The sequence below is a fragment of the Equus quagga genome, chromosome 5 (genome assembly GCF_021613505.1).
Source record: "Equus quagga isolate Etosha38 chromosome 5, UCLA_HA_Equagga_1.0, whole genome shotgun sequence".
Taxonomy (NCBI): Eukaryota; Metazoa; Chordata; class Mammalia; order Perissodactyla; family Equidae; genus Equus; species Equus quagga.
In genome coordinates this window covers 119,848,464-119,874,341 of record NC_060271.1, presented here as the reverse complement: position 1 = coordinate 119,874,341, position 25,878 = coordinate 119,848,464, and the positions used below count along the sequence as shown (strand labels likewise).

General features: G+C 38.4%; 1 protein-coding gene across 3 annotated transcripts in view; it reads right to left on the bottom strand.

The window, feature by feature from the left end:
• The window catches only part of ATAD2B (ATPase family AAA domain containing 2B), a 162,303-nt gene extending 137,653 nt beyond the window's left edge, over positions 1-24,650 (bottom strand). For all 3 annotated transcript variants that reach the window (XM_046661905.1, XM_046661906.1, XM_046661907.1), the window contains exons 1-2: positions 24,306-24,650; positions 4,294-4,445 (exon numbers count right to left, since the gene is read on the bottom strand). In XM_046661905.1, the coding sequence (XP_046517861.1) occupies positions 4,294-4,445; positions 24,306-24,515 (362 nt within the window). In that variant the 5' untranslated portion in view covers positions 24,516-24,650. The remainder of the gene's footprint in view (positions 1-4,293; positions 4,446-24,305) is intronic.
• Positions 24,651-25,878: the final 1,228 nt, after the last annotated feature.

Sequence of the window (25,878 nt, the reverse complement as noted above, 5' to 3'; positions counted from 1 at the left end):
TTATAAACATTAATTATAAATGCCTCTGTCTAAGAAAGGTCACAGCTAGGATAACTAAGGATATGAACAAAAAATTCAAATTATTATGTCTTCAGACTGTCAAAAACACAAAAACAAAAAACTCCAGTCCTCCTTTCCCCTAGAAAACAACAAAACTATCTTGTTCTAATGCACTACCTCTTGGAAAGTATTTCATTTTTAGCACCTTTCTATACAAAGCACACAATTCTCCTGACTATGAGTTTGACCTCAAAGTAACAAAACCGATGTATTAACAGGTCATTTCTTAGAAGATCAGACATGTGAAATTCTCTAGAAGCACTCTCAAAACCCATATAAACCACAGAAAAAAACAATTTTTTTACTTCATAGCCATACTTTGGCTTTGGACCCAACATAACATTAACTTAGTTCGATCAGTTCACAAGTCTTGGCTCCAAATGAATTTTAGCTGTACACAAAACCAAAAGTTTGAAACTTTTCATACTTAAATTTTTGAAAAGAATAAGATGCTAATCCTAAAATCATTCTACAAAAGAAATTTAAAACTTTTCCAAACAGCAATATCATCAGAAAAAAAGCACAATAAGCTTTTTGTCCATCTGAAGAAGATAATGATTACTTGGCTTTCATTTTGTTGTTAATGAAAGATCTGTTTTAGGCTGGGGGGGTCTTCAATCAATGCAACTATCTTACAATCATAGATTACTGTTATCACTTTATCATTATCATTTCTCTTTATAAAAAGGAGAAAGAAAAAAAGGAGACAGAATATGAACGACTTGGGTATATAGAGAGAATACTGGGATTTTTAAGGGTTGGCCTGCCTATACAATAATATATGTGGCTTAAAAGTCTCTTGAATTGGGGCTGGCCCAGTGGGGCAGAGGTTAAGTTTGATGTTCAGCTTCTCGGCGGCCCAGGGTTTGCCGGTTCGGATCCTGGGTGCGGACATGGCACCGCTTGGCAAGCCATGCTATGGTAGGTGTCCCACACATAAAGTAGAGGAAGATGGGCATGGATGTTAGCTCAGGGCCAGTCTTCCTCAGCAAAAAGAGGAGGATTGGCAGTGGTTAGCTCAGGGCTAATCTTCCTCAAAAAAAGAAAAAAAAAGTCTCGAATCAATGTTCCCAAAAGTTAATCAGTTCAAATGTAACCAGGTGGGTTCACTGCTTAAATGAATCTTCCATTAAATCCTTTATGATTATGAAGTCTCCCTTGTTTTTTAATTTTTTATTTTTTCCTTCGCCCCATAAGCCCCCCACAGTACATAATTGTATATTTTAGTTGTGGGTCCTTCTAGTTGTGGCATGTGGGACCCTGCCTCAGCATGGCTTGATGAGCAATGGTAAGTCCCTGCCAAGGATTGGAACCAGCAAAACCCTGGGCAATGGAAGCAGAGCTCTCGAACTTAACCACTCTTAACCACCTCGGCCAAGGAGCCAGCCCCGCCCTTCTTTATCTTTAAAAAGTGGAGTGGGTGGGGGATACTTCCCTATATCTCTGTTTCCTAAATGTTTTTAAATGGAGACTGTATCACTTTACATTAGATGATTATTACATTAGCATTTTGCATACCTTTAATTACCTAGAGTAAACTACCAATGCAATACCAGACTTAAAAATCATTACTTATTCTCCCTTTCCCATATAAATTCAAGGCATTTATTGATTTATGAGGGTTTGAAACCTCAATTCAGCAAAAGTCTCAGTTTGGAAAGACCATAACCACTACCACCTTTCAACTCTCATGTGCCTAAGCAGTCTAACATAGGTGGCTACAATTCTGCCTAACCTCACTTTTCCCTCATCATCTGACCACAAAACAAAATTGTCACAGGTTACATTTACATGTACAGTTAGTCTTAGCAAAGATTTAATTTTGTCTGTATCTTAGAGTATGTCTTTCTATTATTCAAATACATGCCACATTCTCCAGGTTGCCTCCTCCAACACACACGCATGCACGCATGCATGCACACATACACACATAGCCTCCAAGTTAAATAAACGTCTAATAGCTAAATAAATGTCAGGTGATAAAAGTCAATAAAATGGGATTCCGTACTCAAAATATTTGTAAGCTACAACATCTATCTAGGTTAGCATGTATATTTGTGAATTTCTACATATAAGATAAAGAAGAATACATAGTAAAGAATTTTGGGCAAAAAAAGTTCCTCATTTTACAAATCATTATCATCATTGTATATGCTGATAAACTTGACCCTTCAAATATATAAGCCCAGATTTCTCCCCAAAAGAAAACTCATAATCTATCTCAAATCATTTATGAAGACTTCGCAGTTCCAGTTCCACTCTTACCTCTATTTTTATCCAATTATCTATCTCTAAAAGAAAAGTTACTTCACCAATCAACAGTAATTTCTTTAAAGAATTTAGTGGTGGTGACAAAGTCCTTTAGGATTCATTATTTTTCATAGCTAACAGTATTCATAAAGAATTAGTAATTCTTATCTATATTCAATTTCCCTCTAAATGAATTATATTTGTAATCTGTAACAAAATTATTTTAGTGAAGAAACTTTATTAATTTTACCTTAGATGCTCATAATTACCTTAGATTACCAAAATAAAGAAAAATAAATCAGGATTCTCAGGTTCACAACATAAAGACAAACATAAGCCCTCAAATAAATCCTGAATTTTGTATTTATAATATCTCAAAATCTAAAATATTTTTAACAGAAGTTTTCCTTAAAATTCAATTCTGTTGAATCTAATAAGTCAAACAGCATTTTCTTTTCAGGTCATCTAAAACACTAAAAGATTCTAACAGTGTATCACACTCCTAGATGAAAGTTTAACTAAAAAAAATTTTGAAATTGTGTTAACTGCTAAACATTATTCTTCTGCCAAAAGAGAAACAATAAATTTTGTTAGTGCTCATTATTTCTTAAGCTTTTAATTCCAAATGTACTTAGTATTTTTTTAAAAGGAGCATGACACTCTAAGGTACCTAAATGGAAGGAAAACTCTCTCTCTCCCACCAAAATCTTTTGAGCCCTTTTTATATGAAGAACATGATCAAGACCAATTTCCATAAAGGCCTTATGAGTGGATAAGATGTGGGAAATCTAGTGCATTATACACTTATACTTGAATTAAACTGTTACAATTATCTTACAGTTAAAGGTCAAACTTTAACACTAAAAGAATATTTTTTAGAAACATTCATCTAGAAAAAGAAGTGTAACTCACTCATTTAATAAATACAGGATACAGATTATAACAGGTAGATCAAGTTTAGAAGTGTAATTAAAGGGCAGTGTTCATTTTAAGTAATGTCTTTACAGTGATCTGTATCTGCTTCATCTCACAGATGAATGAGCATGGGAAAGGAAAAAAAAAAAGTGAACAGACTATGATTCACAAATTTTTCTACTCAGTGCCCAAACAACACAAAAGAAATAATTTAAAATAAAGTGGTACCTTTTCTGGAACATACTGAAATAGGTACAGACTCTCTAGGGACTAGTAAATGTACACTGCCTGTCAAAGTCTATAACCCCAAAGATTTTTTCATTAAAGAGCAAGAGTATCCATTTTGATATAGAATCAAAATATTTTTAAATACTTCAAGGAGGAAAGAAACCAAAGGATTTCCCTTTTACTTTTGTTTGCAGTCGGCACATCATTAGCATTTCTACATCAAAGACTCCGGAGAAAAAAGAAACTAAAGACTCTGAGATCAAAGTTTAAATCTTTTCTCTGTGTGCGCCTACCCTCTCTACATTAAATTATTGCCACTTACTTTAGTGAGTAAAATTAAGTTTTCCTGATACATATTGAACTCGACACAAAGCAAATTTAAGCTGAAAACAAGCAGACAGATGAAAAGATTTCTTTAAAAATTAATTTAGATTTTATTATATTTTAGTATATCAATTCAAGTGGAACATTTAATAATTTTAGAAACGGGAGATTTTTATCTTATTTTCAAATAAAAAATATAGTTCTAATCATCTGTTTTTATTTAAATTTTCAGGACTATAAACATGAATGCATATTCAGGACCTACCTATCAAAACCCTTACTGTTTTAGTAATAATAGTTTCTATTACATACTATATATTTTTATAAAACAAATATATTTTATGACATATTTAGAGGTAATAAAATTACATACAAAAAGTACAAAATAAGTTTAATACAATTTATAAGTATTTCTAGACTAGTGGCTTTACAATTTAAGAAAATTAGCATTAGTATCAGCCCTGAATCACATCAAATAATTCATGAAAAAATAATCAATGAGCCACCACTTCTCACCTGGCCTGTCCAGTTGATATGTTCCATTCCTCTCGCTGACCAGTACTTCGTGATTTTGATTTGTCTTTGCAAACAGAATCAGGTTGTTTCAAAGTGCGTTTGGCTGGAGGAGACACTTGGCTATCACTTAGACTACCATCAACTTCAGCTTTCTGAAAGATAAAGTTAAAAATATATTTATTACTCCTATTGCAACACATAGAATTCTTCAATTCTTGGATAAAGTACAGTATTTATTCAACGAATAAATATTTACTGAATGAATCACTCTACAAGTGTAGCAAAATGCAATAATTTGTACACAAAAAAGAGAGAAAGATTAAATTTATAATTAGAAAGGTATATTTTGTTTCCTGTTTTTATTTTAAAATAGTTTCAAGCCTACAGAAAAGGTGTGTGTACCTATCTTTTTATGACACGATTCTTCATTTCTCTCCTAAATATTCCAGTGTGTACCTCCCAAAACAAGGGCACTTTGCTAATTAGCATCATATAACTCTCCCAATCAGGAAATCAACACTGAAGTAACACAGAGCCAATCCACAGATGCAGTCAAATTTTATCAAACGTCCCAACGATGTCTCCCTTTCCTTTCTGGTTCAAGATCCTATCCAGTAAGACATACTGTATTTAGTTATCAGATCTCCTCTGTCTGCTTCAATGTGAAAGTTATTTAGTCTTTCCCTATCTTTGATGTCCTCGACTGTAAAGAAAGAGTACAGGTCTTTCATTTTCAAGGATGACCCTCAATCTAGGTCTACCTGATGTTCCTCATAACCAGATTCAGGCCATACATTCTTGGAAAGAATGTACAGAAATGATATTGTATCTACTATAACCTATCCATTATTAGGTATAATATTGATCACTTGGTCAAACTGGTGTCTGCCAGGTTTCTCCACTGTAAAATCACTATTTTTCCCTTGGTATTTGATTAGATTTTACGTGAAATTATTCTCATAATTCAACCAATACCCCGTTCCTCATCAAACCTCCACCCACCAGTTGTAGCATTCATTTACTACTCTGGCCTTTATCCAATACCATTATGATGGTGATTATCTAATCCCCTCATTCCCTCTACATTTTTTAGTTGCCATTCTACTTTAAAGAGCTTTCCCTCCCCACCAACCCAATTCATTTACTCACTTATTTATATCAGTATGGACTAGTGGATCCTTATTTTATTCTATGGGTTATAATCCATTATTCTATTTACTTTCTCGCTCAAATTAGACAAGATTTGGCCATCAGCAGTCCTTTCAAAGCGGTTCCTGTAATCTTCTGTCATGTCCCTATCATTTTGAGTAGCTCCTTACCTCCTGGCACAAAAGAAATCTCTAGGCTCATCTTGTACTTTCCCTCTCTGACCCTAGAATTAGTGATTTCTCCAAGGAGCTCTGGTTCCTTTTAGTCTAGGATAGTATTTAGAAACCAAGATCTGGACACTAAGTGTGCTTACTGTTACTGGGGTTTCACTGCTATTGAGTCCTCTCAGCAGAGAGAGCTGGGAAATACATGAATATATAAACATACACATCTATATCTATTTATCTGTGAATAATAAAAGTCAAATGTGTGTACACCAATGATTCTAATTCTAATTCCATACCTTAAGTTTCTTTCTAGAATTTCCCCCTTTATGTTTGTAAGCCCTTCTCAGAGAGAAACCTGGCTTCCACATCTTCAATATATTTATTTATTTGCTCTTTCAGTTAATCTGTTTAACTTAACCAATCTCTCAACCAGAGACCTCCATCCATCACACTTCCATCATTCTCCCCCCAGCTGAATGTCCTCAAACTACAGGAAGGTCACAGTCTCTGCAAAGCAGCTCTCCTCTTCACCACTCAATTCCTGAGATACTGGGGTGTTGGGGGAGATTAAACTTTTCTTTAAAGAAGATTTAATTCATGTGTTAATACTTTATCACTTGACATTATAGATCAATATTTCAAAGGTATATATGATCATTTTCAATATGCTGCCATATGAGTTTTGTTTCCTTTTATGCTACAAATTTCTTTTAAGAAAATATATAAAAACTGTCCAATTCATAAATGCACATTTCTATATATTTTCCCAAAGCAAGACAACTACATTACAGAAACAGTCAAAATGTAGTCACTAGCACACCTATCATAAGACTGACAAACAACAATGTACAACTGAAATTTCTCAAGGAGGTAAACTATCATAACCTCAATAAAAAAAAAATGTAGTCACTAGCAAACAAACATAAGAAATACTTGCAATATATGTTTAAATGTATACAAGCATAACCTATAGAACTGACATTCACTTACTAAAAATTTTTTCACAAAAAGACTAATTTCTAATTTTGTGCTAGAATACAATTTATCATGAGCTAGTTTTCAAGTCACAAGACCAGACTTGCACTAAAAGACACAAAGGCAAAAACAATTAGAAATTCAAACATCAGAGTGTCTATAAGTGGGAATAATAAACATGTTAGTGTATAACATACACCACCACATACTAGTTTAAGTTCCCAAGAAAAACTGGTTAGCTACTTCCAAACCATCCTCAGCAAAGGAGGAAAAGCCACTTAAGATGTAATTCAATCATGTAATAGTACTTTATCAATAAACATGCTTACTGTACTCAACAAATGAGTGCTTCTTAAAATTGTATTATTTTACCTCCCCAGGCCCTTGTCTTCTCCAACCTACCCTTTAACAGAGTAAATACTGAAGCTCAGAGATAAGTTAACTAACTAGCCCAAGGTCACATAGCTAACAAATGACTGACAGAAATATAGCAAAAAAAACTGGACTTTAGGGCATTCCATTCCTAATACAGTTCTCTTTCTACCACCTCAGACACTCCACCCTAGGATACTGACAAAATACCAAGGTTATAGTATGCCTTAAGGGTCATCTAACGCACCTACTCATCCAAGATGTAATTACTCTCTCGTTTGTCACTCCAAATGTGCTCCACGCCAGACTTGTCCAATCAGAAACCATTCTGACAAGATCCCCAAGTGATTCTTGTGCACATTAGGGTTTGAAACACATTATTATACAACAGATTCAACAAGCAGTCACTGAGGAAGCAATGCCATATGTTCTAAGCTAAGGTATATTTGTGAATACAGAAACTGATACCTGTAAACTACTTTACCAATTTAGACAGTCCAGGCCAGCACTACTCCTCCTACTCAAATCCCGCCACTCACCCTTGAAGACCTATCCCTCCTGTGAACATGCATCTGAAGAATCTAACCTAAATTCGCCTTATCTCTCTACCAGCTGCAACTCTACTCAACATTTTGGTGCTTGATTATACTCAACTTAGCAATATGTATTTACCATCTCTAAAGTGTCATGTGCAAATCTTGAGATTCCAGCAAGATTTTAAGATCTTTAATTACAAAAAATACCCTATTTCAATTCCACAAAATACCACGCAAAAAAAAAAAAAAGCTAAATGTCCCCAAGTTTGTTCAATAAATTATTAATAGGAATTATTAGGGGAAACAAAAGAAGGCTCATGGTCAAATAAATCTGAGAAACAATGAGGTCCAAGGTTTTTTGCTGTAGGACTTCTAAGAGTCTTTAATATATTAACATGCAGTGTAAATCTCTAAGCATGGAAGATAGTATATAACATTTCACAAACCTAGTTAATCAGGCTTTTTTCATGGAGCATCTGTAGGTACTGAAGTTTCACAAACATATTCTGGGAATAAGTACTACATACTTACAGAATTAAAGACAAAGTCAAATATTGAAGCCTAGTCATTTTTTAAATAATCTGAGTTATTATAACTCTGAATATCAATTCAAATTAGTTGGTATTTTTATTTATTGGTCATTCTCTCATATTCTACTGGCTGTTTCAGTTCCATTCAGAAGTGTCTCTCAAAGTATTGTCCACATACTTACTGAATCAAAAATCACCTGGATTTCTCATTAAAGAAACACAACTTGCTAAATTAGAATCTCTGGAGGTGGGATATTTTTAATGAGGGCCTCCAAACGATTCTTAGTACACACAAGTTTGAGGATCTCTGGCATATAATACAGTTTAAGTATAATACAGGCACATCACCCTAACTGCGGCACCATACTATTGTACTTGGGTTTCAATCTTGCCTTGGCTCTGTGGCAAGACACCTCAGAATAAATAGCATATTTACAAAAGGCTCCTTCCCTCCAAAGAAATATAGGGACTTAAGTAAAGCAAATAACCAAGATGTAAATACATACAAAACACTTACTTCAGCACCATTTAATTAACTTCAAGCTTTGGGAAAGCGATTACCTACAAACGTGATACCAACAGTTCACTTTTAATAAGATGATCATAATGTTCAACCTTAACTTTTTCATCTTCAAAGCATTTTACTAGTTAATTATAACCTAGCCCTTTGAGGGAAGGTGTTGCCAGTTTCAGGACAAAGACATTTAAGAGAGATTATGCAATCTACCCACAGTCATTTAGCAATCTGTGTCAGAGTGTTACAATCCATGAGTGGAAAAGGCATCTCAGACTAAGGGAATAATTTCATTTAACAAACATTTATTGAGGACCTACTGTGTACATAAGACATGGGAGGAGCAATGGTAAAAAAAGATTAAGACCTACTTGAACTCAATATGCAATCTATTGGGTAGACAAATGGTCACAATGATGATATAGCACATATTATATATTAAGTACACAATTCTCAAAGTAAAAAAACAAAAAATAGTAACTGCTAGTAGAGATGAAGAAAGACATCACAAATTATATGGACCTTATTTCATAACAACATAATAATGGAGTACGCAGAATGGTCAGAGTAACATGACTCAAGGATGAGATAACTTCCAAGAGAAGTATAGTAGTAACAGTGTCAAATGCTACAGAAAGTAAAAGTACAATGAAAAGATAGTTATCCCCACCTCAATGACTTTTTTCTCTAAACTCTAACCTTCTGAAATAGATACTTTTTCCGATTTTCAAAATTCATTTTATCCTCAAGTCTTAGAGTCTCTTAAACCATACTCATCAGCTACCACAAATATTGACCACTATTCTACTATAAATCTTGTAAAATTCGACAAAAGAACTTGAGAATAACGAAGGACAGAAGAATTTATACTGCTCTGGTTTTCAGGGATGGTTTCCTGTCCATATCAGAATTGGTCAGAAATCTAGGACCTGGATTTTAATGTAAAGGCAAAAAGAATGTATCCAACTATAGTATTAAAAACTGAGAAATTCAAGGAAATAATTGAATCAGCACACAACTAGATTAATTCAAGACCTGATGATGGCCTCATCTAGAATTGTAAAAGTAGAAAATAAGAAATTGATTCCAAAAAGCAGAATGAATAACTAAGAGATCAGTGGTACCAGTATTCAAAATAAAGACAATAAGGACAGGTGTAAAAAGTGGTTGTTGCTGTTTAGGGGTGTGGGGGAAGTGTAGTGCTGAATTCTGACTTTGAAAGTTAAGCTTAGAATTCTAGCCAGAAATCTAGGGAGATGTCTATCAGGCTATGGGAAGTGCAGCTCTGAGAAAGCATGAAGTGACCACCAGAGATAGATATGCAACAGTAATAAAAAGATCATGGCTAACATAATGTAAAAACAAGAGGGCATAAGTCAAAACCTTAAAAAATGCCTACATTAAAGGGATGAGCAGAAAGGATCTCATATAAACTAAATAAAAATATAGTGTCTAAAACGGGGAGAAATTGTTTGTTCCAAACGAATAAACAGGAGGAAAGCTGATAAACCTGCAGACTGGTAAGTCGGTCACTGTAACTTCTGACAGGGCAACTTCTGAGAAATGCTCAGTAGAAATCACTAGACAAAGAACTGAGTGAGAGGTGAGAAACTTTCCTCACAGGTGATGACTACAGAGCTACTTATAAGAAGTACCAGCTTCAGGAAGGGGATGCACACGGAGCTGTGAGGGAGAAAGGGAACACCCACCTAGCCAGCCAGAACAGCTGAATCTTGCAATTTGTGACAACATGGATGAACCTTGAGAGTATTAGGCTTAGTGAAATAAGTCAGACGGAGAAAGCCAAATACTGTATGATTTCACTCATACATAGAAGATACAACAACAACAACAAACACACACACAGATTCAGAGAACAAATTGCTGGTTATCAGCAGGGAAAGGGGGCGGGGGAGAGCTAAAGGGGCACGTGTGTATGGTGACAATGGAAACCAGACTTTTGGTAGTGAACACGATGTAGTCTATACGGAAGTTGAAATATAATGATGTACACCTTAAATTTATATGTTATAAACCATGTGACCTCAATTTTTTTTAAAAAGTGTCAGAATTAAGAAAAAAATAAGATGGGGCCAGCCCAGTGGCACAGGGGTTAAGTTCGCATGTTTCGCTTCTCAGGCGGCCCAGGGTTCGTAGGTTCGGATCCCGGCTGCGGACATGGCACTGCTTGGCAAATGCCATTCTGTGGTAGGCGTCCCACATATAAAATAGAGGAAGATGGGAACGGATGTTAGCTCAGGGCCAGTCTTCCTCAGCAAAAAGAGGAGGATTGGCAGTAGTTAGCTCAGGGCTGATCTTCCTCAAAAAAAAAAGAAAGAAAAAGAAAAAAGAAGATAATAGGTGACAAAGTCAGAGAAGTCAGGGAAGGGTCTTTTTTTAAAAGACAACCTGGTTTCTTGTACACAGAAGAAAAGGAACCATAGAAAGAATAAAAATTTTCAAGAGTAAGGCAACTGATGAGAAAAAGATCCTCAAAGAGACAGGGAAAACAGAATAGAAACATTACCCCCCAGGTTACATCACAAAGTGTATGGGTACAATCAATCTTTTCCAATTTCCTTTACATGAAACTTTTTTTCCTACCTTTTTTTAAAATAAGCACTCCTATTTTTATGAGAAAGCTTAGAGTGCAGTCAATTTCTTTTTTTTTTTTCGTTTCTAAAAAGAATGTACAGGGACAGAAGTTACCATGACTGCAGAAAACAAAACTCACACTGCTATTTATTTACTTAGGGTCAACACTATTGCACAAAGTTCTAAAACGTCAGATACACAAAATAACCTAAATTTTCCTCAAATATCTCAAGAGCAATGGCTTACTAGTTTAATATTCCTAAACAATCATCATGAAACAATATAGAAGGGGAAAAAAATAAAGAAGCGAGCTGAGGAGTTGTAAAAAGATAAAAATAACCTGTTACAATTTACAATGCATTTCTCTTTCTGGAAAAGAATTTTTTTTTTCTTGCTGAGGAAGATTCGCCCTGAGCTAACATCTGTTGCCAATCTTCCTTTTTTTTTTTCCTTTCATGTGAGCCAGCACCACAGCATGGCCACTGATAGACGAGTGATGTAGATGCACGCCCAGGAGCAGAACTTGCACTGCCAAAGTGGAACACACCAAACTTAACCACTAGGCCAACAGGGCCGGCCCAAGATAACTGTTTTAATCTGAAAATATTACATTACTTAATACAAGAAAGAGACAACACGGGTACTGAAAAATGGCACAGACTTAAAAGTTGGATGGAACCATGTTAAACTGCAGCACTACCACTGTAATTCAAAAACTACTATTTACTTCATAAGATTGTTAGAAGAATCAAGTAAGGTAGTATAAGCAATAAATATGACACCTACAGCCTCACCATGAACACAGTCTCCAGTAACGATACTTCTCTGGCTCTGTAGGATTAATATAACTTTGTAAGCTTATTGAATATCCTTAGTGATTCACTCCATCCACAAACAAAATTTATTAAGCACCCATTATTGTGTTAAATATTAAAGATACTTGATGATCAGACAATCTCTGCCATTTAAGGAAGTTAAAGCCCACTGTTAAATACTTAACAGTAGAGTACTGGGGAGTGGGGTACACATTGATTTAGCCTGTTTACAGGACAATTTGGCAAAACCTGTAAAAATTTAAAATACATGTACCTCTGACCCAGTAATTCCATTTCACCTAAAAAAGAAAGGTCATTTTCTGCTACTTTATTTATAACATTAAAAACATGGATGCGGGCCAGCCTGGTGGCATAGTGGTTAACTCTGCATGCTCCACTTCAGCGGCCAGGTTCATGGGTTTAGATCCCAGGTGTAGACCTACACACCGCACATCAAGCCATGCTGTGCTGGCATCCCACATACAAAATAGAGGAAGACTGGCACAGATGTTAGCTCAGTGACAATCTTTCTCAAGCAAAAAGAAGATTGGCAACAGATGTAGCTCAGGGCCAATCTTCCTCACCAAAAAAAAAAAAAAAAAAAAAGGAGACAACTCAACTGTGTACCAAGAGGGAACAGTTAAATAAGTGATGGCATAAGGATACAACAAAAATATTAGAAAGCCATCAAGTAGAACGGATAGGAAAGAATGTACATGATACACAGCTAAGTAGAAAATTAACTATTATAGGGGCCAGGCCGGTGGCTGAGTGGTTAAGTTTGTGCACTCCACTTTGACAGCCCAGGGTTTCACTGGTTCGAATCCTGGGCGCGGACATGGCACCAGTCGTCAGACCACCCTGAGGCAGCGTCCCACATGCCACAACTAGAAGGACCCAAAACTAAAATATGCAAATATGTGCTGGGGGAATTTGGGGAGAAAAACCAGAAAAAAAATTAAAAAACAAAGAAAATTAACTATCATAAATAGTATATAGGGTATGATTCCGTTTCTGTTAAAAATATACACACATAAACAACCCATATATACACATGCAATGATCTGGAAAGATGTACACCAGCTTGAGTGGTCATCCCCAGGAAAAATAAACTGGAGGAATTAGTGGGGCAGGGAAAAGCCCTTTATTTTTTTCGGCACACTTCCATATCATACGAAATAATTATTTCATAGTTTTTAAATAAAAATAAAACATTTTGCCAAAGAGCTGAGATCAAGAGTCTTGCATACTCCTTTGTCTTCAGTGTCTGGCACATAGACTTACTCAAAGATATTAAAGAATTAAAGAAAGATACTTGCATTTCAAGTTGAACTGCCACTTCTAAATAATCGTATGGCCTTGGGCAACTATCACTTCCCCCCAATTCTCCCATCTAATAAATCTGGAAACTGAATTAGAATACCAAAAGCTAAGAAATTAAAATTTTAACTTTAAAATTAATTTAAAAGGGGCTAGCCCCATGGCTGAATGGTTAAGTTCGCACACTTCACTTCCACGGCCCAGGGTTTCACCAGTTCGGATCCACGGCACCTCTCATCAAACCATATTGAGGCAGCGTGCCATATGCCACAACTAGAAGGACCCACACTAAAATACATAACTATGTACTGGGGGATTTGGGGAGATAAAGCAGAAAAAAAAAAGATTGGCAATAGTTGTTAGCTCAGGTGCCAATCTAAAAAAAAATTTAATTTAAAATATTTTCAAAATTTTAACATAGAAACCACCCACCAGCTCATGAATTTGTGCTGCCAGTTTCTCTGGTTTGTGCACATTTCTTAATGAAGGTTCTGCTTCTGGTTCTATACATACATTTAAATTTCTTATAAATGTGTCACTGATTAAGAGGGTATGGCTCTGCAATGCAGTTTGGTTTTGTTTTTTAAAAGCAGATTCCCTTAACTTGCATAATCAAAGTACCCAACTACAACACTCACCCTACGTGTGAGCACTGGAGTATGCTCTAGTTAAAGGGTATTTATTAGTAAGCTGTTAAAGGAAATGAACTTTCATCAAGCAACTTCAAGGCTTTACCCCCTGACAAGTGGGCCTCTTAAAACATGGGCATGAAAATGGTCAAGAGAGGTCTGCTACAAGATGTACCAAGTCTTGTTTACTCAAGGAACTGTCAGTAAATTTCTCCAGCATGCCATCAAAAGTGCTTAAAATCAGTTTGCCGTGGCCAAGTGGTTAGGTTTGCACGCTCTGCTTTGGGGGCCAAGGGTTCTGCCAGGTCGGATCCTGGCCGAGGACATCAGGCCACACTGGGGCGGCATCCCACATAGCACAACCAGAAGAACCTACAACTAGAATATACAACTATGTACTGGGGGGCTTTGGGGAGAAGAAGAAGAAAAAAAAGGAGATTGCCAGCAGATGTTAGATCAGGTGCCAATTTAAAAAAAAAAGTTTGCCTAAATATCAGTTTACAGACAAAATTTTTCTACGTGCCAACATCTGAATATAAGTTCCAGAAGGAATGAAAAAGAGAGAGAAGTAATACTTGAAGAAATGATAATTTTAGACTATCATTATTAAGAAATAATGACAAATTTACCACAGTCAAAAGAAGATGAAAAACCACAGACTGAAAGGTCTAAAATTGCCAAACAAGAGAGTGAAGGAAAAACCCATGCCTAAAATATGGTAAAATTTATGAAGACTAACAAAATTCTATAAACTTCAAATGAGAAAGAAGAGAACACCTACAAAAGAAAAAGAATCAGACCAACTTCAAGAGTAACACTGGATACAAGACAACAACAAAGTAATATTCTTAAAGTATCCAGCCAGTTTTTCACTGAAATGAAAGAGCATAATGAAAATATTCTCAGGCACGTAATGCCTCAGAAAGTTTGTCACAAAAAGTCCCAGACTGAAAATATTCTTGGAGGAACTACTCACAAAAAAGAGAAACAGAGTAAAAATGCAAGATATAAAAAGTAAGATAATCATACTGGAAACAGTGAAATTTACTGTTGCTGGAAAAAAAATCCCAAAGAAAAAAAAAGTACTTATATCCATACAAAGGCAGAACTAAAATTCTACACAATACAGAGTAAGCAGGGAGGTGGAACATTAGAAAACCATGCTAAAGAATATGTAGTTAGAACGTAATGTTTTCAAAGAAAACAACAAGAGTTAAACATAGTTCAGGTCTTAAGAGCAATCACAAATATATGTTATTTATTTACATGTATATACATACAACTTTAAAATCAGCAGAAGATACACAAATATAATCTAACAGACATATCTGCAACACTGCACCTCGAACTGCAGAATTCACATTGTTTTCAAGTGTACATGGAACGCTTACCAAAACTAGCAGGGTGACAAAAATAAATCAGAACAAATTTCAAAGGATCAAAATCATATGGAGTATGTTCTCTGAACATAGTGGTATTAAACTAGAAGCAAATAACTAAAAGATAATTAGAAAAGAAATGCCCACCTGTTTGGCAATGTAAGCAACATACTTCTAGATAACCAATGAATCAAACAAAGCAAGAAGGAAATTAGAAACTATTCTAAAATAAAGTTTATTTTAAAGACATATAGGACCAGCCCAGTGGCACAGTGGTTAAGTTCCTGCACTCTGCTTCAGTGGCCTGGTGTCCACAAGTTCAGATCCCCAGGCACAGATCTACCATCAGCCATGCTGTGGCAGCGTCCCACATATAAAATAGAGGAAGATTGGCACAGATGGTAGCTCAGGGCCAATCTTCCTCAGCAATAAATAAATAAATAAATAGAAATAAAAGACATATATACCAGGAGAATCTAAACAATAACAAAAATAATTTGACTTAAAATATTAGGTAGAATCAATATGGGATAAAATAGGAGATTTGATATCTAAATAATCAACAAATTCATACTATGATATTTTCCATCTCTTAATGTTTTCCACAATATGTACAATATTTGAATTTTTCCATAGCTAACAGAAAAATATGCATTTCTTCCAAGAACATAAAGAACATTTACCAAAACTGAAAACATATCAAGTCATAAAGAAAGCATCAAATTCCACAAGAGAAATATACAAACTATGTTATGCGAGACACGTTCCTTGTTCTTGGATAACTTATTATGAAGGTGTCAATTCTCCACAAATTAATCTATGAATTCAGATATATTCCCAGTCAAAATTCTAGTTGGATCTTTTGAGGAACTTCATAATCTTAATTGGAAATACATATGAGAGAAATAAAGATCTTTGAACATCTAAGTCAATCTGAAAAATAACAAAGAGGAGGATCTTGCCTTTTAAGATATTAAAAGATACCTCGAAACCACACTCATAGAAATAGTATGGTACTGCCACAAAAATAAACAGACCAAGAAAAAAGAATAGAGAGAATCAAACAGTACATATATGGGGACTTGGTGTATAATAAAGTGGTACTACAAAGGAAAGGTTGTCTAGTAGAATGAATAAAAGAAAACAAAGAACTTTAGGTCTTTGCTTTAGGTCTTTCCTGTTTACAGGAAAGGTAAAACTATATGTACAGAGCCACAAAATAAACAGTATTCCTTACTGTGGGACAATAAAAGGTTAAAAGCCACTGATTTATAATACTCTTGGAAAACAAGAAAAAATTAACTCTAGGAGAAAATAGAAAAATGGGCAAAAGATATTAACAAGTATTTAAGAGATGAGAAAATAAAAAAAAAATTACTATGAACATAAAGAGTTGCTCATACTCAGGAGTAATCAAAGACAAACAATTAAAAAGCTACATATTGGGGCTGGCCCAGTGGCGCAGTGGTTAAGTTCCTATATTCCACTCCAGCAGCTCAGGGTTCGCCAGTTCGGATCCCAGGTGTGGACCTGCACACTGCTTATCAAGGCATGCAGTGGCAGACATCCCACATATAAAGTAGAGGAAGATGGGCATGGATGTTAGCTCAGGGCCAGTCTTCCTCAGCAAAAAAAGGACTGGCAGTAGATGTCAGCTCAGGGCTAATCTTCCTCAAAAAAAAAAAGCCACATATTGCCAAACATTGGCAGGAGTATGGGGATATAAGAACCCCTATACATTTCCTAGAAGTGGAGAGTAGAGCAGCAAATCTGGAGATAATATTTAAGTATATATATACTTATTCCACTCCTGGGTTATCTCAAAGAAATTCCCACACCAAATCCTCAAAGGACATTGTATGAGGATGTTAAGTGTAGCATACAACGTACAAGAAGCGCACTAACAACTCCAGAGAGTGCCATTCACATAGACTAATGTGAATGGTGCCTCCTTGACTTTTGCTACACGGGAGCCCTATTATAACAGTGAACCAAAGAGACCAAAATGCTTGCCCACATGGCACTTATATTTTAATGTAGTAGCTGCTTAATAAATATTTATTGATTGAATAAAAAGAACCAAAGAATAAGCAAGCTTCACCACCAAAAGTTACGTTCAATTCCCTCCAAGTTCCTATCTGGCAAGATTATAGAACACGATATGGGTATCTGAAGCATCAATGCTTCCGAGATCCTAATTTGGGTCCTAGAACACAGACACAAACGAATAACGCTAAACATGTTTAATTCCTTAGCATGTATCTAAATATACAAATATACCATAGAACGTCTTTTCAAGAGGTTTCAAGTATAAAGCATTTTTTTAACTGGAAAACACTTATCTACTCCAAAGATAAAAGGAATTCCAGAGCATAAAAGAAAATGTACACACTGATAAATCAGTATCGCCAAGCAGAGGGAATGATGGAAGCACAAGTACATGTCTATTGGAGCCCACAAGGCCCCAGACTTAGTCTCTTTATAGGGATTTTTTTTTTCCCCAAGCCATCTTTAAAATATTGGGAAGCAAAAATATTGCAAAAATGATACAATATGACTGCTCCTCTCCCTACACCCACCCTGTGAAATAAGGCAGCAAGCAATTACTGAAAATTGCCGGCCTATATTTCATATCCCTACAGGCTACTGTTCCCACTCTCAGTCCCAATACAACCCTAGACACCACAACTCCAGAGAGTCTAGTAAAAATCTGTCCATACACAGAATGTACAGTATTTCCTGACTGTACAACAGCTGCCTCCTTCACTTTTTCCGATATTGGTGAAAACTGCTAATTGAACAGCATCAAAAAGCAGTGATAAATACAGATGAGACAATGAGATATGTAAGTGGAGAAGACAGAACTAGATTTAAATATTACCCCTACTACTTATTACCTGTTTGGGCTTCTACAGGCCATTTAACTTCTTTGGCAACCCAATTTCCTCAGCTATAAAACGGGAGTACCATCACCTGCTTTCCAGGATTGTTGCAGGAATTAAACAAGATAACATTAAACACCTGGCACGAGATGCTAACTAAACCTTAGTTTACTCCTCTCCTTCTTATTAGGCCAACACCAAATGGGCAGAGGGGCAAAATACAACAAGTAAATATAGCAAAAGTGAAGATTGTGAGGGCTGGCCCCGTGGCCGAGTGGTTAAGTTCACCGGCTCCGCTGCAGGCGGCCCAGTGTTTCGTCTGTTCGAATCCTGGGTGCGGACATGGCACTGCTCATCGAACCACGCTAAGGCGGCGTCCCACATGCCACAACTAGGAGGACCCACAACTAAGAATATATAACTATGTACCGCGGGGCTTTGGGGAGAAAAAGGAAAAAATAAAATTAAAAAAAAAAAGTGAAGATTGTGAATAAGAAAATAATTTAAAATGTGACATACTTTCCATTCATTCATTCAAAAAATTGAGCACCATGTTTGGCAGGCACTGTTGTAGGCCCTCAGGACACAGCCATGAACACGATAATCTCTGTCTTTAAAGAACATCAAAGAGTCTCACTCACAGCATTCAGCGAGCAAAGGATGAGAACTCTCATTGCACTGAGTATCTATGTCATTCATTTGGCCCCTACCTTGAACTGATTTATCCTGTTAATAATTATTTATATATACATACCATGTGCATACTTACAGTCCTGAAGGTAGGGACTGTGTTTTATTTATCGTCTATTCTCAAAGTCTGATCATCATGATTTCCAAGAAATAGATCAGTTCCTTAATACACTATTCATTCATTCATTCAACAGATATTCCTTAAGCATCTTCTATGTGCTAGATGCTGCACTAGGCCCTGGAATGCAGCAGCTGGGGGAAAGTAAGATATAGTGCCTGCCCTCAAGGAGCTTATAGCCCACATAATAGAAGACTCTAGGGGAGCAAGACTTTAACCAAAGGAATATATCCTACTTCCAAACACAACTACAATACTGATCAAAAAACGAAAAAAAAGGGACCAGCCTCATGACCAAGTGGTTAAGTTCACGCGCCCTGCTTCGGTGGCCCAGGGTTTCGCCAGTTCGGATCCTGGGCGCAGATATGGCACTGCTCCCCAAGCCACGCTGAGGTGGCATCCTGCATGCCACAACTAGAAGGACCCACAACTAAAACTACACAACTATGTACCGGGGGGCTTTGGGAGAAAAAGGAAAAATAAAATCTTTAAAAAAAAAAAACTTAATACCAAAATACAGTTCAAAAACATCTGAAGTTTAGAATCTGACAGCATATACTAGTATCTAATACTAGTATATGATACTATATGAAAAGTATCTAAGAGCTAACACAAATTATAGCCTATTGACTTTAATGCAGACATCTTTTCTATTGTTGTAAGCCACATACAATACCTACCTCTCTAAAAATGTCCAGCTTATGTTTAAATAAAATTAACACATTTTACATAGGGTCTTTTCCCCTAACTTTGTGCTTCCACAGAACATCTTTATCCAAAAATCCCAAATGCTTTTTACTCAGTAACTCATTTTTCACAAAATCCTCCCCCAGTGGGAAAGCACAACAGAAATATAAAATATTTCTAGTAAAAGACCAAAAGCCCAAATATCTAGAAATCAACTCAGTAATGCACACAAATGATACTTCATTGTGTAAGTCCAAAAAAAAATGCCAAATATACAATTCAAAGTAATATAGCACTTTTCCGAAGCAGATCCTTGAAGACAGGACCACTCTCCATTCAGGTGCAGACACCAGTTGGGCTCCTTAGTTCTCACAACAGTTGGTAATCCTACCACTGTCCAGCTGGTTTCCAGAGGTTATAGGTTTATCTATAATTAGGTATTCAGCAGACGTGCAATCAAGGACTTATCAAAGGATGGTGCAAAAAGACTTGCCAGGGAAAATGATTTAAAGAATATGCATTCACTTCTACAAGTGTTGTAAGTTTCTTCCATGACCTAAAAAACTGCAAGTTTGTATATGTGGACTACAGAAATGGCCAGTAATTTAATTTTTTTTAAGTTACATTTTCAGTTGGCTACTAGAGATAATCCTATGAACTCCACAGCTGCTTTGGTTCAAACCTGTCTTGAGGACATTTGCCACATTATTCAATATCACCTATATGGTTCTCCAGGTGAATGTGATATAAGGAAAAAGTTGCTCTACTCTGAGGAACTCGTATTTTTCCCTACTCATCTGAGAGTTATATACATTATTACATTTCCCTCTCAGACTTTCCTTCCATGTTTAACCCCCAATGTCAGCCCCTCTGCTTGTGTTATGTTGGCAAACCCATGAGTGTTGGAAAAGAAGTACAGAGTGATAGGGGCCAGCCCAGTGGCACAGCTGTTAGGTTCGCCAGTTCAGATCCCAGACACAGACCTATACACCACTTATCAAGCCATGCTGTGGCAGGCGTCCCACATATAAAATAGAGGAAGATGGGCACAGATGTTAGCTGAGGGCCAATCTTCCCCAGCAAAGACTGGCAGCAGATGTCAGCGCAGGGCTAATCTTCCTCAAAAAAAAAAAAAAAAAAAGGAGGACAGGATGATAAAAGAATACATTAAAGAAGGACCCAAAGATTTTTTAAAATAAAATTAAAGCAAGTTTACCTATAAAGTTATTCAAAATATTTTGATCTTCTCAACTAAGAGGTGGACTTAGAGTCAATGACCATCTCAAAAAGCACAAAAAGCTAGTGATGAAGCCAATACCACCCAACAGGCCTAACAGAGGTAGAAAGAGTTGAAATATTTTTCAAAGACTGCTTTCCAATTCTGTGAATACAGCATTAATTTGTTTGCTGAGTGACTCTTAGGTGGAGCAAATAAATGCTAATTACTGATGGTCAGATTAACTGACCTAAAGAGGTCAAGCTTTATACCCACTAAACAAAACAAAAAAAGCCAAGTATACAGGAGTAATTACAACTAACTACACAGCACAAGTCAACTTGACATTAAAAAAGCATGGACACAAGAAAATGGTTCTGGGGTGGGCCCGGTGGCGCAGCAGTTAAGTGCACACGTTCCACTTTGGAGGCCCAGGGTTCGCCGGTTCGGATCCTGGGTGCAGACATGGCACTGCTTGGCAAGCCATGCTGTGGTAGGTGTCCCACGTATAAAGTAGAGGAAGATAGGCACAGATGTTAGCTCAGGGGCAGTCTTCCTCAGCAAAAAGAGGAGGAGTGGCAGCAGATGTTAGCTCAGGGCTAATCTTCCCCCCCTCCCCCCAAAAAAAAGAAAAAAAAGAAAATTATTCCAATAATCTACAGAATGGATCATATGCATATTTCCCCATGCCATACATACTGGGGGAAAAGGCAAAACTGCAGGCACAGCTCATGGTCCTATGGCTCTTTAGCAAATGAAATGTCTCTGGACCAGTGGATGAAACAATCCAAAAAGAGAGGGGGAAGTAGGGGGGAAAATCAGCATAAAGTGAAGAAGACAACACAAAAGTAGAAAAAGGGGAACCATCTCAATTACGTATCTCATAGAGAGGAATACATTTCTTCCTACAAAAATAAGGGTCTCCTGGGGGCTTGCATGGTGGGGTAGTGGTTGGGGTTCGTGTGCCCCGCTTCAGTGGCCCAGGGTTTGCCAGTTTGGCTCCTGGGTGCAGACTGATCATCAAGCCATGCTGAGGCAGCACGCCACAAAGAGGAACAAGAAGGACCTACAACTAAGATATACAACTAAGTACTGGGGCCTTGGGGACAAAAATAATAACAACAACAATAAGGGTCTCCTAAAGCAACAGCATGAGCAATCCCATTTTCCATCAAATATGTCTTTAAAGACACTAGCAAACATCTAGGACTCCAGAAAAAGGATGCCTTTAATTACACCAGAAGGGGAAAACCAAGGAGTGCTCAATCTTGTAACATAAAACCAACTTGAGAAGAGCTTACCAGACTCAAATCAACCCACTTCAGGAATAGCAAAGAAATATACAACCTGCTTCATAAATATAGAGTCCACAAAACTTTAAATCCAGAATTATAACTTATCCTCTTTTAAAGGACCAATCACAACATAGGATTAGTAAATCTCTTAAACTTCTCAAAGAAAGCAATCATTCCATCATCTACTAGAGCCAGAATACAAATCTTCTTACAACTGAAAAACAAATATTTCAAATTAAACTTCATTAGCCTGTTATTTATAGTCTTTTAAAACATTTTAAAAGGCTCCTTGAAACAAAGTTTCATTAGCATCCTTCTAGAAGGAGCTCTAATATCTTTCAATCTTCTAGCAATTTAAAAGCTACCAAATGTTCATTTCTACATTAGATTATTGATTCCTTGCCTTTTAACATCTCCATAACAGCTGCTTGACAAATTACCGCACCTTATTCCTCAGGGGGTAAAGACAGCATGATATCCATGCATTCAAAAATGGGACCACAAACTGATCAGTGACAGATGAGCTAATTGCTTCAGAAGAATTAGACACTGCTCTAATAGACTCGGCATTCATAGCACTATACAATTAGATGCTTAGACTCTAAATATTCTTTTTGTACTTAAGCGTGGAGGACAGCCCTTTCTTAAACTTACTTTTATTTGAAAATATGTTAGCTTTGGAAAGTCAATAAGCTTGTATATGTCTGGAATAATTTCTACAGAAAGCCTACTTTTCAGAATAACTATTCTAAATAGTTCGCACAACTTTCAGATTTAGCTCTCTTATTTCAACCTAAGAAATCTGTAAGCCTCAAAATAGTCTATTAAATAAGATACTTTCTAAAATGTTTTCCAGATTTTTAGCAAAATAAAAACCAAATATATTTTGAAAGATACAATAAATATATTTCAGAGTAGTACAGTAAAATATTTGTTTTATTTGCCTGGGTTCATTCAAATTAGTGTCAGAATAGGAGACAGAGAAAAACCACACACAAACCATAATCTTGTAGACCACTACAGAATACAAAATATTGCTTTCCTCCCATAAGAATAACAAAACGGTGTAGGCTTAAAGGAGCATTTTAAATGAACAGCAATTTCCAGCCAAATTACTCTTGGTAAGTTAGCCTCTTTCTATACCGAAGCAATACTCTTTTCTGAATTTAACCAATCTCCTAACACAAACTTATTATTCCTTCAAAGTGATAAAATATCTGTGCTAGCTTAGAGTTTTACACTGTAATAAAACTTCAAGATCTTTCCATCACTTTTTTAAAAAAACTAAATCATCACTCGCCTTCTTCAAATGTCACTTTTGCAGTAGTGCCACAACGACGGCGTTAATTCATCTTTTACAAAGTATCCCCATAACAGAAATGCAGACGTCCAAGAAACCATACAATTTGGAGATGATAGTGCCTACTATCCAAAACATTCCACCTGTCTCTTTCGACATGCCCCTTTTGTGACCTGAAAGCTCTACTAGAAAGCTCCACTAGGTCCCTACTGGAACCCCGGTTAGCTAGCTGGCTGACTCTCCAGCTATAACATCATGTTTCATCTCTCCTGCCTGGAGAGGCGAGAGCGTGGATTTTGTTTTTAAAGTTGGTGTCAGAGCAGCTACAAACTTTTTTCAGCATCCCTGCCTGGCTGCCAACTGGAGCTCTCCGTTCACTTCCTCACCAACTTGAACCACCCCCAACAGTTTGCGAGTATGCTGGAGTTAGACACCGGCAGGAGCTGACACACTTCACAAGAAGGGTTTGACACCGCAGAAAACTTTCACTTCTCTTCTCCAGCCCTTCCACCCGGGGACTCCGGCCCTTCGCGCTTGCTCCCCTAGAATGCCCCTCTAAGGCGGGACAAGGACAGGGGAAGCACAAGGTTCTAAGGTCCCCGCAAAGACCCCCAAAGCCCTCTCCCCTGGACTCAAGTCCCGTTCTTTACACAAAAGAGCCGGGCCAGCAAAGCTGTCGCGGCCCTCCCCAGCCGGGTGCCATCCTCCACCGCACCCGCAGACCCGGGCTCCGGCCGCCCGAGCAGTCTCTACTGGAGGCTTCCTGCCCCAACCGGGCCAGACAAAGCCCCGGCGGCCGGGCCGGCACTCGGCAGCCCCCGGGCTCGGGCCGCCCGCTCTTACCCGGGCCTCCTCCAGAGCGGCGCCGGCGCCACCGCTTCCCCCGGCCTTGGCGGCGGGGCAGCTGGCAGCGCGGGTCTTGGAGGAGCGGGTCCGAGAGGAGATGAAATGGCTGCTGCCTCCGGTCGCCCCAGGCTCTGCTCCGGCCCCAGGCCCGGGCCCGGGCGACTTGGACCCGAGAAGGCGCAGAGAGCTCTTCCGGGTGTTCACCATGGTCCAGCCAGGAGGACGGGGTCCACACCGCGCCCGCCGCGCCCGGGAGAGCCGAGGAAAGCCGGCCCGCCGGCAGGGCAGTCGGGGCCAGCGGAGCCGGGCCGGGAGAGCCGAGCCGCCCCGGACTCCGCGGAGCGCAGACGAGGACAGGCGAGAGCAGGGCAAAGGAAGGGAAGTTGGCGCGAGAAGGCAGGCAGCGGGAGGCGGGAGCGATGCTCCAGGCCGACAGCGCAGAGCCTCCGCCGGCTTCGCCCTCCTCAGCGGGAGCCGAGCGGAGCCGCCATTTCTGCCCCTTTCTCTCCCGTTCTCGCTCTCCAGCTCCGTGCGTCAGGGCTCCAGCGCCGCAGGGCCGACGAGCCCGCTGCCGGCCGTGACCGCTGCGGGGCGCTGCAAGGCCGGCCAGCGCTTCCTCGGCAGCCTTCTCCCTCCGCCTTCCCTCCAGGAGGCCCCGCCCAGCGGCGCGGCGTCAGCGCTCGGCGGCCGGGAAGGGCCGCTCTGGGTGGTGTCAGCTCTATGGTTTCCCGGTGTGGCCGGCATTCTGGGACCGGAGGGGAAAAACCAGAAAGGGCGCGGGACGGGCCGGCGCGCTGGAGCCGTTCCCCGAGCCTTCACAACCTGCAGGGCCCGACACCCCAGCACCCCCACCATCACCCCAGGTGGCCTGCACGGAGCCAGCAACGACCGGCAGAGGCGGGGGATTGAGGGGACCAGTGGTGACCAGGGCGCGGTGACCTCAGGTGGCATCCCAGAGATACCCAAGGCAAGTCACCGAACTTGAGTCGCAATTTTCATGGCTGTAAAGATGGGAATGATAACTGTGATAAAATAAATCTGTGTGCTATCTGGCACACGGTAAGCTTAAGAAAGAAAACAAACGCTAGAACTCTGCATCTTTAAACAAAGCGAGGCAGGGTCGTTTTCTCTAACCTTAGCCAGATCTGAGGCAGACTCACAAAGGATGAATTCTTCCTACTTAGAGCCTCCGTTATCACTGCTGCCCCCGCCAGCGCAGGAATGAATACAAAAACTGAACCCAAACATATAAACTTTGTGATTTAACTTTCAAAGAAAAAGATTAAGGCACACGATTAATACGAAAAGTTCTGCCATAAAGCAAAAATTATGTTCGTTCCAAAAATTCCCGGTACTGTAGCGATAGAGAGCCTACTGTTTACTGGGCAGAAGTTCTTCCTGTTTACTACACTACGAAAAATTGAAGACCCGAGAAAAGTCCTGTAAAAATCTCCAAGCTACATCAAAATTAGAGCATTCTAGCCATCCAAGCTCCCAATCGTTCAACAAAACCGCGTTACAGCACTAGGAATGGAAAACAGGACGGATTCCAGGAAAGCGGGCAAATCCC